Source organism: Amia ocellicauda, chromosome 20, assembly GCF_036373705.1.
Source record: "Amia ocellicauda isolate fAmiCal2 chromosome 20, fAmiCal2.hap1, whole genome shotgun sequence".
Lineage (NCBI taxonomy): Eukaryota > Metazoa > Chordata > Actinopteri > Amiiformes > Amiidae > Amia > Amia ocellicauda.
In genome coordinates this window covers 17622350-17637022 of record NC_089869.1, presented here as the reverse complement: position 1 = coordinate 17637022, position 14673 = coordinate 17622350, and the positions used below count along the sequence as shown (strand labels likewise).

At 36.6% G+C, this 14673-nt stretch overlaps 1 protein-coding gene across 1 annotated transcript in view; it reads left to right on the top strand.

The window, feature by feature from the left end:
- The window catches only part of parga (poly (ADP-ribose) glycohydrolase a), a 46962-nt gene extending 37963 nt beyond the window's left edge, over positions 1 to 8999 (top strand). Inside the window, exons 16-19 of the mRNA XM_066692769.1 lie at positions 710 to 818; positions 3894 to 3999; positions 7086 to 7214; positions 7790 to 8999. Of these exons, the coding sequence (XP_066548866.1) occupies positions 710 to 818; positions 3894 to 3999; positions 7086 to 7214; positions 7790 to 7965 (520 nt within the window). The 3' untranslated portion in view covers positions 7966 to 8999. The remainder of the gene's footprint in view (positions 1 to 709; positions 819 to 3893; positions 4000 to 7085; positions 7215 to 7789) is intronic.
- The last annotated feature ends 5674 nt before the right edge of the window (positions 9000 to 14673 follow it).

Below are 14673 nucleotides of genomic sequence, written 5' to 3'. Positions count from 1 at the left end.
CAAAATGATAGTCACTACATAATAATGCAATATCTAACAAGGTTTAAGTTATAGAAATATTGAATTCAAATTAAGTCTTTAAAAACTTTCCTTAATGCAGGGTGTGAGATTTCATCTCAGAGAAGCAATCTTTCTGAAAAGAAGATGTTGATGCTTGTACAGTAGTTTAAATCTTAAACTTTGTAATAGAAAATATTGCAAAAACTGAGTTTGACACATGAGAAGCCTGATGTTTTCATCACCTTTTAATCTTTGTGTTCCTTACTTTCTGAAATGTCTGGGACAGCCTGGCTCCCAGGGTTCATGGGAGCTCAGAAAGGTGCGACACGTAATAAAATCCACTGTGACAGTCCGGTTGAAAAATGAAACTATCTTGAAGTTTTTCACTATTGAGGCATAAAATCAGTATTTTACCTCCAGTCATTTAGTCAGCCTTCTCAGATAGATTGTGTATATTGTGAGCCAGTCGCTAGCAAAACTGCAATATCTTCTCTTGCTTCACTAAACTGTTTGGGAGTTTATGTTTGACATATTTAAAAGTTCACTGATCACAATAGTAGTTTATAATATATTTATTCCATGATTTACATCCAAATGAAATAAACCTTTATTAAGATAAAATACCACAAAATGTAACTCAAACTCTCTCAGGGGTAGGCAAGTCAATATACATTAAGTATAACTATTATTTGTATGTCTTGCTAAATAGGGACAACTGGCAGAGACGGTGTACAGAAATTGTAGCCATAGATGCCCTGAAGTACCGGCGCTTCCTTGAACAGTTTCATCCCGAGAAAATGAGGAGAGAACTCAATAAGGTATGTGTACATTCAGACTGATGATCTTTATTAAGAGCAGTAGATGGCCATTTAAATGGCAGTAGATGGCCATTTAAATGATTCTCCTCAAGAACAGATTTCATTCTATCACATAATATTAAAAAAAATGACTAATCTTGGGTGAAATATTAGACCAGTAGCACAGTGAATAAAAAAAAATATATATATTTATTAAATCCTCAGGGGTTTCCAGGAGCTCATTTGTGGACCATTGGAATGTGTTAAACAATAGATTCCCAAGTAAGGGAACCTTAACAGAGAGGGGGGGAAAAAAGCTTTCCTTTAATATGATGTGGATGTTATGGTAATGCGTGATTGCGGTGAAATGTAATAAAAATGTAAATTTTTGTCATGGCTCAGTATTAGATCACATCTTTTAACAGGATGTCACTCCTGATGGAGAGAGATTTTAAATGCTGCTGGTCCTCAATGCATTTATGGTCTCATTCTCCATCTTGTATGTGAAATACAAGTCACGTTAACTGTAATAAAGTAATCCCTTGCAAATTTAAAAACATCTGTTATTTGTGGAGTAATCTCCAATTGTTTCCATATGAATACTTCAGTATGAAAATACCTTTGGGGCAAATGAACATTTATATATGTGGGAATATTATCTTGCACTACATTTAAAGAGAGAGAACATAGAGCAGTGAACCTCTTATTTCTTCTTTAAGAAAGTGATATAAACTCAGCCATCACCAGATTATGGACTTATATATAACAAATGTTTCTTTAGATATTTAAAATTACACAGTGTACTCTAAACTGACCAAATGTATATGTTCACACACACATTCACAATGTATAATCTGGAGATTTCTAGCAGAAGTTTTGCACCATAAATCTGGACTTTACTTGTGAAACCATATCAGTGGAGCTGGAATTGGAATGGATTTTCAACAAACCGGCTGCAAGTATTATACACTTTGCTGACAGCTAATTGAGAAACTAGATCAACAACCCACCCACCCGCAAATAGGCTATTCAGTCAAAGAAGCCTTGCTAAAATAGATTTCCACGTAGCAGTGATTGGGTCATCTCTGTAGTTATACTGTTATAAGCAAAAGGAACTCATGCAAGCTGCTCAATCCTTCTTTTTGAGAAATGAATTGCAGAGTGCTGAGACCAGAGTTTTTGTATGTCATTATATAAAGTAAACCTTTGGATTAAATCAAATGGATCCTGTAGATGGGGAAAAAAAAAATTGGCTGAGTGCTGGATCAATTAAGATAATGCACAACGTATGTCCCACTTTGACTTTGAACGGTCTTTTTAAAACTTTAGTTAAATTACTTTTTATAGGGAACAGTGATACAATTTTCATAATGTATTTCTAATGATTTGCTTTTTGCTTATTGTAATAAACCCATACTGAGTCATTGACAGGTTTGGAACGTTTCATATTAATAGCATGAGATCTGAATATACTGCACCTAAACGTGGACAGTAAGTTACTGTAATTTTTTGTTCTTAAAAATCTTGTTCATATATTCAAATCAATGTGATTAATGCATGAGTTCTTAAAATTGTTTCAGTGATGATGCTGAATGCTGAAAGACTGGTCTGTTACTCATGTTCTGAATCAGGACAGTTACCTTTTTGTTTTGTTTTGCAGTGGTGTATAATTACATAATTACATTTTACAATATTGCTCAAATTTAACTGGTCACGTTTAATTTTATACTGTACTTTGCTTTCTTTGTGGTAGTCATTAATAGAAGATTGCAATTGTTCGTTTTGAGGAACAAATGTTTCCCTTTATTATTAAATGCAGTGAGGGAATTGATAAGACTAAGGGAGTTTCTGCTGTGCCTTTGATGTGTTGCTTTGATCTGTCTAGGATGCATCCTCCCTCTTTTATTGTAATCCTCCAAAAGACTGGGTGCTTTAAATAATGTTATGCATCATTGAAAACTTTAATTGGCATTTGAGGTAAAATTACACTCATACTGATTTTAATTGCCTTAGTGTCAAGCCATTAGACTCAATCTAATCACATAATCTAATAAATGCTGTCTAATGTAATCTAAATATGACTAATATGTTTACCTTGCTAGAAATAAACAGAGATTGCTAGCTACTATAAGCCCTTTGAGACACACAAGCTAGTATGAAAAAAAAAAAAGTCAGCTGTATATTTACTTCCCCATTTTCTAGTGTGAGCTCAGACTGTGCATAATGAGTCTTGCTGCAAGAGGAGGGAATTGAAGGAACTGGCATTGTTTCTTTGCTTTTTCAACAGTTTGAAAACATTTAATATAGTGAACATCTAAAAAGCTTGAGTAAACTTAGTTGAAACCTTTGAAAATATATTAATGCCCCCCCCCCAAAAAAAAGTGCATTTATATTCCAAACGCAAACTTGTCTTAGCATTTTACACATGCTTTTCCCAGTGACGGAGGTGATCCTATGGCAGCCACCCCTTGCATTTCACGTTCAAACAACATTCATTTACTTTCTAATGAGAACTCGCATAACAAAATCAAGACTGATGTTGTCAAGCCTCAGCTCAGGGGGCATGACGAGAATGACAGTTCAGATTGACAGCAGTGTGAACATGCTCAAACATGGAGATCAATCCTGTTTGGAGCATGCTATACTTAACTGACACGTTTACCTTTTGAATATACAAATTGACAGTGTGAAGGAGGAGGGCAGACGCTAGAGCTGTATTTTTACTGTGCGCCCAGAATTCACAATCTGCAAAACTTCAGATTTTCAGTTTTGGTGTGGCCCTATATTTAATTTAGGTATTTATCAAATTAGTATATCTGTGCACCTTATTATAAGTGTTTTTTATTAACTTGTTTTACCATTTATCAGGGCCATCAGTTTACTTTGGGTTAAAGCTGTTTAAAGGTGGATTTTCATATAAAATCTTTTAAATAAATTATATCATATAAAATGTTTTTAGATATATTTTATGAACATGTGGCTGAGGATGATAGTGTTCATTTAGATGTCATAGGATCTGTATTACTGTTAGGATCATACAGGATGTATTCATAATATGCGTGTTGTGCATTCACTCCTCTATCTTCTTTTTATCAGGCGTACTGTGGTTTTGTGTGCCCTGGCGTTAAAAGCTGTCACCTTTCTGCTGTCGCAACTGGGAACTGGGGCTGTGGAGCTTTTGGGGGAGATACTCGGTTGAAGGGTAAGAATTTGATGTTCATTAGCAAACTGTTGCATATCATACAAAACTTAAAAAGTAATCTCTGCTGGCACACTCAGAATAACTGCAAATATACAGTATTTTTTATTTTCTGAATGGAACCATGTTCACAAACAAACCTTTACACATCAATGTGTTATTCTGCATCAGACATTACATTTGTCAAACTATCAAAACTATCTGCAGCTGAGTATAGAAAATATAATTGTGAAATGTTGGATACATTGGCTGTAAATCTGCATGAACTTAGATGTCTTCTCTTGAGTACCCTTTCCATATACTCCAAAATAAAAGCTTAACTGAAAATAATAGTACGTGTAAACATAAACCCACTGCCTTTTTCATGGAAAGAAATCGAAATTGTAAGCCTCAATAGAGTAGTAAGAAGACAGTCTCATTAGTCTTACCTCGAATACACTCATTTACGTAAAGCCTATTTGTCTACTCTCCAGTTATTGATCAGCTGACAAACTTTTATGTTTTCCATTAAAAGTGAAATTGATTGCTGGGTTCAGTGCATCAATCCATTGTAACATTCTGTCAGTTCCCTGGATCACTTTCGATTGTCAGAGCTTTGGCAATCTTGAGAAACACTGACACTTCCTAAAAAGAAGGCATTAATGTTTAATACATAAAAAAACTGATCCTAAAGAGCTTAAGGTGCTTTCTTCAACTTAAAATTTTGTTGTGGTTGTTTTTGGTTGGTTGTATTTATCTGGAGTACAATTTACGTTGCAATGTATAATAAAAATGAGTGGAGATGCTTATTATATGGTGTAATTTCTGGTTTGGAAGGTAATTGACCATCTGTCATATCAAGCAATGCAGAACTACCTAACCAAATCAGATTTCCTTTATGATATTATCCTATCGAATGGAGAAAATCGAAATGTATCTTTTGTTTTTGTTTTTTCTCGGAAGCTTCTTTAATTACTGGGGGTTATAATTATAAGTAGGGCTTAATTACTGATAGGAATCTGAAAGGAAACATATTCTAGTTCATGTGCTGATGGTTATTCAGCTTCTTAACCTTGTTATGTTGAAGCCTTCATTAATCAGCACTCTATTTCAAGCCTCTTTAAATATTTAAAGTCTTCGGGGCCCTACCTTCATTTTCTACTTTATGACTAAGATTGAACTCCTATGGGAAAATCAACTGTTGTATTATTTACCTTTTATATACAAATTACACTGTTGTGTTCTCTGTAGCTAAATGTGAATTATGACTTTGCTGCGACTTTCAAGTGTTTGTGTATTATGTTATATTAATATAATTTTATATGTGTCTATATATGGCTAACATTATCGAAATGTATACAATCATAGAAGAAAAACATTTACACAGATAAGTCGTGATCTTATCATCTGCCCAGGGGAATAAACAAACATTTTATATTTTTATAGTAGAACCCAATGTCTTCTGTTATGCCTTGGGACCTCTGGGAGCTTGAATACAGGGAATATTTTTTTAGAGCAAACTCCCATAGCAAAGAAATTGACTTTTCAATTAAAAGTTAAAATTGGTGCCTGGTTAGAATTATACAGCAAATATCCTTCATTTAACTGTACTAATGGGTAAGAATGTATGTGAGTGTACTATATATATATATACACTCACCTAAAGGATTATTAGGAACACCTGTTCAATTTCTCATTAATGCAATTATCTAACCAACCAATCACATGGCAGTTGCTTCAATGCATTTAGGGGTGTGGTCCTGGTCAAGACAATCTCCTGAACTCCAAACTGAATGTCTGAATGGGAAAGAAAGGTGATTTAAGCAATTTTGAGCGTGGCATGGTTGATGGTGCCAGACGGGCCGGTCTGAGTATTTCACAATCTGCTCAGTTACTGGGATTTTCACGCACAACCATTTCTAGGGTTTACAAAGAATGGTGTGAAAAGGGAAACACATCCAGTATGCGGCAGTCCTGTGGGCGAAAATGCCTTGTTGATGCTAGAGGTCAGAGGAGAATGGGCCGACTGATTCAAGCTGATAGAAGAGCAACTTTGACTGAAATAACCACTCGTTACAACCGAGGTATGCAGCAAAGCATTTGTGAAGCCACAACACATACAACCTTGAGGCGGATGGGCTACAGCAGCAGAAGACCCCACCGGGTACCACTCATCTCCACTACAAATAGGAAAAAGAGGCTACAATTTGCACAAGCTCACCAAAATTGGACAGTTGAAGACTGGAAAAATGTTGCCTGGTCTGATGAGTCTCGATTTCTGTTGAGACATTCAGATGGTAGAGTCAGAATTTGGCGTAAACAGAATGAGAACATGGATCCATCATGCCTTGTTACCACTGTGCAGGCTGGTGGTGGTGGTGTAATGGTGTGGGGGATGTTTTCTTGGCACACTTTAGGCCCCTTAGTGCCAATTGGGCATCGTTTAAATGCCATGGCCTACCTGAGCATTGTTTCTGACCATGTCCATCCCTTTATGACCACTGTGTACCCATCCTCTGATGGCTACTTCCAGCAGGATAATGCACCATGTCACAAAGGTCGAATCATTTCAAATTGGTTTCTTGAACATGACAATGAGTTCACTGTACTAAACTGGCCCCCACAGTCACCAGATCTCAACCCAATAGAGCATCTTTGGAATGTGGTGGAACGGGAGCTTCGTGCCCTGGATGTGCATCCCACAAATCTCCATCAACTGCAAGATGCTATCCTATCAATATGGGCCAACATTTCTAAAGAATGCTTTCAGCACCTTGTTGAATCAATGCCACGTAGAATTAAGGCAGTTCTGAAGGCGAAAGGGGGTCAAACACAGTATTAGTATGGTGTTCCTAATAATCCTTTAGGTGAGTGTATATGGCAGTGCTATTTTGTAGTTTGTGTGTATTGCAAACACACAGCACACTTGAAGGCATTGTGAGTACTGTATAGCTTCGGATGTGGTCATATAGGGCACAGTCGCCACTGCTGGCTGCTTCGGGAACCAGAACCATCTTACCTGTGTCATTGAGACAAATAGAGGTGGAAACTTTCCATAGGATTATGTGAAATTCAAACAAAGCCTGATGGAAAGTGTGGGTCTGTCTCAGCTCTGCTGCAGATGATGGCGGCCGCGGAGGCGGGGAGAGATGTGGCCTACTTCACTTTTGGAGACAAGGACCTCATGACAGACATCCACAGGATGCACTCATTCCTGACCCAGAAGGACATAACTGTTGGTAAGATTGAAATCTCTGCTGAATCTAATCCTCAAAAATGATCTTGCATAGGTAACTTCACTAAGGTGTGCCAGTAGTTTATCCATGGGAAGAAATGGTTTGTGTGACAAACACAGTAAGAGGAAGGGAACAAATAAGTCTGCACAGAAAACTTTACTTCAGAGTTTTACTCCACGCTGGCACATACATCACACAGATAGTGGGGTCTCAGGTTGGATCGATCTCTGGAGGCCTGCAAGCTGCACCAGACCTGTTTCATTTATTGTGAAAGAAGAACCCATTTATATGCAGTTATCCTAGCAGTGCCCTAATATGATTTAATCTTTCCACTTCCTATTCCTGTGGCATTTCGCCATTATTTTATTTTATTTATGTATGTATATATGTACATATTTATGTATGTATGTATTTATTTATAATCAGCATGCATTTACATTAAAAACCTTCAGAGAGGTTTAGTCACCATGCCACTCAACTCAACAGGGGACTGCTTGTGAAAATGTTGTTGCAGTATCTTACCAAGCATTGTATAGAAATTTAGAACAATCTGATTGACTCTTCTTTTCCTCAAACAGGGACGATATACAGGCTGCTTGAACAGTACTACAGTACAGTTTGCAAAAACTGCCACACCTCTCGACCTGAGCAGAGTCTCTATAATTTCATTTACAACAAAATAGCGTCGTATTCCGAATCCACCGACAGCGAGGAGGACTCGACCAAACCCGCTACCTCCCCAGAGAACAATTAATGCCAGGGCGTTTGTGAAAAGAGTTGGACTCCTCTTTATAGGATCTACAATTTTGGTATAAAACATTTGTTCCATTCTTAAAAATTTTATTTTTTATATGATTTTGAAAATGTAAGGCACAATCAACAATCTCAATATACTATATGCCTTTCTTTTTATTTTTGAAAGATGCAGAAATTAATATTATTTAAAGTCACCAAATTAACTGTAAAAAAAAAAAAAAAAAGGTAAATCAGTAATAAGTGAATTTTCCTAGTGGCTGTGCCATTTTTTTTTTTTTTTTTTGTCTAGACATTGTCAAGTAGTCTTTTCTTTACGATAGCTGGTAATACCCAAGTGTTCTATTAGAATTGATGTCATAGTCTTGTGATATAAAGTTGTAATTTTAATAGAGAGACAACACTTGCAAAATCCTCTGCGTTGGTATCATGTTTTATTGTGACATTTTCACTGTCACCCAGCTTTATTGAACTAGCAGGCTATAATAAAAGTAAAGACATAAATATGTAGACAGATCTTTTATGCATGGAACAATCCCAAACATACTGCTGTGTTTAAGTTACCATTTCAAAGCAGAAAATTGTCACCTATAGCTTATAAATCTGAGCCCTAGTGTTTCTAATGACTGCTCAATCGATTGTGCCTATGCTTGTACTTGTTTTGCCTCTATAACCCTGTGGTCTTTTGAAACAAGTTCAGATCTTCCAGTGTTAGATAACTGGATTGAAGGCTTTATGTACTTACCTTTCTTCCCTTCGTTGAGACAGCCCCAGGTCATTCATTGAATATTCTGCTTCCTGCGTGGGTCTTCATGTAAACAAGTCACTCTGTCTTGGATATATTATCGCATTTATTTCTGGAGAAGTAAGAAAATAATACAATGTAATCTTTGTTGCATGTTTAATTTGTACCTTTAAGAATATACATTTTATTAGTTACATTTTTAAGGAGTGAGTTTACTGTTCGGGAAGTTCATTTTTGGTTTCTGTCGTATAGCGCATACTGTTATTAAAGGAATAATTTAACATTTAAAACATTGTGATGACTGCATTTTTATATTTTACTTTGTACCATATTATTTAATGAAAAAAACAGACCCATCACCTATTCAATCATACTGGTTTCTCTTGTTTAATGCATACATTACACTGCAGCTTTTCTGACATCTGTACAACACAAGATCATTTATGAATCGGTGGTGTTTTGGTGAAAGGGGCAGATCTTTTTATGCTTGTTCTTCTACATAAAGCACCTTTCTGTTACTCTGCACACCTGGATTAATTAAAATTCAACCAAATTAATAATCAACAATTTAAAATTATATGTACTTATTTATTAACATTATGTGTGGGGGGGTATTAACTCTCCACTCCATATGCAAATCACTACATTAATATTGGTGACTGGGCGTATTTCTTGAATCTGGGTTTAAGGCAAACTTTTTTTAATATCTTCCTATACACCTAAGGACACTGCAGGAATGAAAAGTGCCTACTTGTAGTCGCATAATGTGAAATAACAGGAATATTTAAAGTTCTGATTAACTTCAGCTGCCAAATCAATCTTTCAAACATGTTGCACTGTCAAACAAATCATGCTAACATAGTTACGGTATGATCAATGAAAGCCATGTTCCTAATGACAGGTGGAAAATTGCTATTCTGGAACGGTGTTTCGCCAAGATGTAATGTCATGCATAAATTATTCATGGACAATTTAAAGGACCAGAAATTATAAATGGCATTGGCATTGTGGTATGAATGGAGGAACTGTATTGACGTGCAGACTGTTTTTCTAGGCATTGCCTAATTGCCTGTGTTTTAATGATCGTGCGATTGCAGTGCGATGCAGGAACTGATGAACTGAGCCTTCAGTCCCTGTCTGCTACTTGCTTTACAATCCCATTTTAGATTTTCAGACTATATCAACATTTATTCAATGTTGTAAATATTGACAAAATTAGCTAAATAGGCTTGTTTTGATTTCATATGGAGACAGGTTTAGTTTGGACAATTATTATCACAAACTCTGGGATGTGGGGATTAAAGTCCTTTAATCAATCATCACTTAAGTGAAAACATGCTGTTACTGTAGATTCAGGCCTAAAACGATCTGAGTAGCTCTTTATATCCCACAGATATCAAAGGGATTTTGGCAGCAGCCTTCACAAGTGTAACCCCTCGGTGCGGTGGGGATCGTTCTCTGCTCAGCCCCCATACTCGTCTGTGACCTTTTAAAGACCATCTGTCACAAAACTTACCTCTTCATCATATCTGATTAAATGCCAGTTTCCTAATCCATATTTGATTAAAGGTTTTTTTTATCTAGTGCACACATTGCATTGCACAAAGTACATATGTGTTTATAGTTGTTTTTGGCGTGTTATAGTTGAATTGAATTGAAGTCAACAAGTAATTCCTGTGTATTGCTTATGAATCAAGTTCATAGAAAAGAAAAGCCTATCCTCTCCACCGCATGTTATTAAAAAATACGAAGAGGCAGAATTTCCTCTGTTGTCTATCAGTGTTAAAAAGATGTGCGTATAAACGTATTTAGATGCATTTATTAGGATGATCCACTTAACATCAATGAGACACCTCACATAAGAATACCTGATAGCTGTGAAAAATCGAAATCTTGCAGTTTAATGTAGAATTTGCTTCTTTATTTTTGTTTACCCACAACTCCCCTTGGCAGTTTGTTGATACATATGTTTATGTGATTACATCCCTGCTACAAATGTGAAAGCATTTACTTGATGTATTTTTTGAAAACTGAAAGCTGATCTTTTAAAGTTTTTCAACAGTGCAGCATTATCAGGTGTATTTTATGATTAAAAGCATTTTATAGAAAAGCACATCAGTAGCTCCAATTTTTTTTCTTTCCCTTTCTAGTATATTCTATAAACCTTTTCACAGCACTTTGCTATATAATTATATTTGAACTGATCATGAAATTGAATTTTATTTTTGGGATATACATTTTTTGTAAAGCACTTACATGTTTTTTCCTTGAAGATCACAGCTCATTTGGAAGTAAATGCATTTCAGTCCTGAAGGATTTTGATTTCATTAGACCATCTGACTTTGACAAGACCTGTGCCAAGATGGACGACCCCACAGGAGCAGCATCAGAGACCCCCACGGGGCCAGAAGGTTTGGTAGACAAATGTTACTTGCAATTGTCTTTTATGGTCATTGATTACATTGTCAAATGTAATACAATAGGATGCCCCGTATGCAGGTTATTGGTACAAATTCAGTGACTAAAATTTTTAAAAGCAATTCTCTTTAAAGAATTATTCAACCTCAAGAGTAGAAGATTTGAAGCCAGGGCCCACTAGAGGGCAGTACAATGAGGAGTTTTAAAAAACTACAGGCAGTTGTTTGACTGCCTACTTCTTGTAAAAATACAGATCCTGCATAAAAGTAAACATCCATCTCAAATTTACGTTTTATAGATTAAAGTGATTGGTCCAACTTGTGGTTTGTCCTGTTCCACTCCTGATAAAGCTGCTACACTAGCTGGTGGAGATGGCGGAAGATGAAATCATGCTTGACATTGAATTGAGATGGAGGTGACCCTGCAATTCTTGTGAGCAAACTAAGGCATGGGACTGTAAACTGGCTGTCTCAACAACCACCCCTAGTAGCTGTCTGTTGGTAAATCTCATACACTTATGTTAATGTCCCGTACTGATGTATAAATGCGAAAAAGCTGTGTTCACGTGCACAGACCCCTTTATTTCACTGTCGTTATTTTGAATACCTTTGAATAGTCTTGAATGCTCTTATCACTAGAAAGCCTGTGGCCATGCGGAGTGGTGGAGCTGCAGGACCTAAACAGTTTTGATTAAGGAAAAATGTGAGCTGCTCATAACAACTTGCGTAATTCCAGCAAAAATTGTACAAGCCACGCATAAGGCAGGGATCTATTACAGAAGCATAAATGGCAATGGACGGTTTGCCATGGATTTTAAGAAAGATGCTTTGATAATTCATGGCTCTGTGAATGTCATTGAAGGCACTATCAGCTTTTCCTAGAACAGGAAATGCCTGTCATTCCACATCGGTTTGTTCCGTCTCGAGACGTCATGGCTTGTTATCCGTGTGCTCTACTTTAGAAATAAACCTCATGACATCTTAACTTCCTTACCCGCTATGGAGGTTTGATATCCCTAAGTGGATAATATCTCATAATCTGCTGTTCCCAGTGGAATAGAAACTCCACTGCTTCTTTTTTCAGAACTCTAAATGGCCTTCATTATAGAACTGATTTCCAAAGGTAATTATAAAACTCATCAGCCAGCACCACATTTGTGTTTTCCAAATTACTTACCTTCTGTTGGCAATATTGTTTTTTTATAATGATATCTGCCTATATTTTCAGACTTCTTTCTTTCGACAGAGCTCAAAAAAAAAAAAAAAACTGAGTACCGGCTGATGTGAGTAACCGCTTTACATTTCTGGTACAGTATCAGCATAAAGCAATACTGAGAACCATGAATCCCTGGGGTCTTGCCCTTTCGTCCCTCTGTGGTTGGCACATTTTGTCAAGGTCTGGGAATACATAGTCAGAAGGTATTGCTCAGTTAGCATTTTGTCTGTGTACTGACAGGTGATAACCACATTTACTGTAGAAAAACAATTACTTGAGTCACAATTATCCAGATTGCCAGTTTATAAGAACTTACACTTATACAGATTAAACTTTAGAAATGCAGCTTTGGCATATTACAGCTCTACTGCATGCATTGGGTGTAATCAGTGAGATCTACAATTAGACAATGCACATATTGAGAATATCAATATTTAACTTAAAAATAAAACTGACCGTGATCAGTTAGCATTAACAGACTGTTATATAGAGCTACATATAGGAGAAGTGGTAGTTTTTCATGTGGTAGCGCTGAGAACAATGCAAAAATTGTAATAGAATCACACTGTATTGTGCATGTAACAAGCCATATCCTTTGACTCATGTTTTGTATGTGCACAGGGATGCAGGGCATTAAGTGGTTTATGTTATATTATCTGATACCCACTGTTACACAAAAGGGTCATAATGTAGCACTATCTATGCACTGTGATAAATTATATCTATTAAGGGGGAAAACCATAAATTCCCTACCACAACAAAGCGGTGCTTGCTTATTGATATACAGTCTTATTTAAAGCCAGTCAGAGTAGACCAGACATTCATCTGTGATGCAAAAAGGCTTTTCCAGTTACATGTCCATGTCATAACCACTTCCTCTTGTGTGTGTGTGTGTGTGTGCAAACTATATATGTCTGTCTACTGCCATATAGGAACAGAGCCACATTTATTCCCATATTAAGTGTGACCCTTAGAGTCATATCATATTCTCTAGTTACTCTGATGGGATATCTACAATTTGATCAACACAAATATTACTGCTGTCCAGAAGTAAATATATTATGGGGGAAAAAAAAGGTCAGTGAAAGAAATCTATTCTGTATTCTGTTGATGAAAGCAGAAGGAAAAAAATTAATTACCAAACCCTGAGCTAACTTTATCTTCTAAATGCCCGTATTGTAATTATACCAGAAAAAGGCGTAATTTCACAAAGCTGTGTATTAGGCATTGCTGAAGGCGCATTTCTTAGATGAATAGTATTAATAAGATGCCAGAAACAAGAGGCTCTTACTCCATCTCTGTCATGCACAAGAGTCAGACCAAAAAAATGGCATTTTCACTCATAATTGCCTGACCCTGCCTGTTCTGGGTCACCAGGAGAACTGCATTCATTTTTTATGCTTTAAACATGGGATTTTGGGCCCAACATGCCACTGTTTAAAGGCACAGCAGAGGAGTGTAGGCTGTGCTACTGAGATATCGATCCAAAGATGCTGTCTAAGATTAATGCTACCATTGAGACAAATGGCAGGAACAAGACTGACATTTCGCCACAAGGCATTATCAAATACCTCTGGAGTGTGCAAAAGGCCCTCGCTGTACTGCACTGCTCGGCACAGCATTCACAGTGTGCCAGAGTTACTGCCTAGAGAAGCCCAACGCAGCAACCTGGATACCGTTGAAGAATAACTGTAATATTGAGACCACATTTATTTGAGAAAGTTGGATTGTATAAATTGATTTACTACAACCAATGATCTACACATTTTTAATAATAAATAAAGGTATAATTGAAGATTTATATGGGTATGTAGCAACTGTGTGTATAGGTCTGAGCAATATCCCTGTTTTGGGCACCTAAAGGAAGGAATAAAACTCTGTCATGTCAGCATCGGGGGCTTATTTATTAGCTCCTCACTGTATCCAGGTTGAGTGACGCAACTAGGAGTGTTATAGTTATTTGGTGAGATCGATATTCCCTTGCTTGTGTACAAATGATTGATGCATATTCTTCTGGTGCCAGTACCAGCGAATTAGAGAGATGAAATTGGGGGGAAGGAGAAGGCAATTATCCTTTGCCATAAACCATTTCAGGCTAAAAGCTCATCAATCTGTTTGAATGAAAACATTTAAACAGATTAATAATGCTCTTAAAAGATGTCATTCAGATTTTTGGACAAGTGTACGTACACAGATGCATGCACATAAAAACAAACACACAGTAGCAGTAAATCTTACAGGGCCAACCTTAACCTTGTGCAACCTTAACGCAATAAATCTAGCATGAAGAATCAGCATGCACTATTCATTAATTTAATATGAAAATGTATT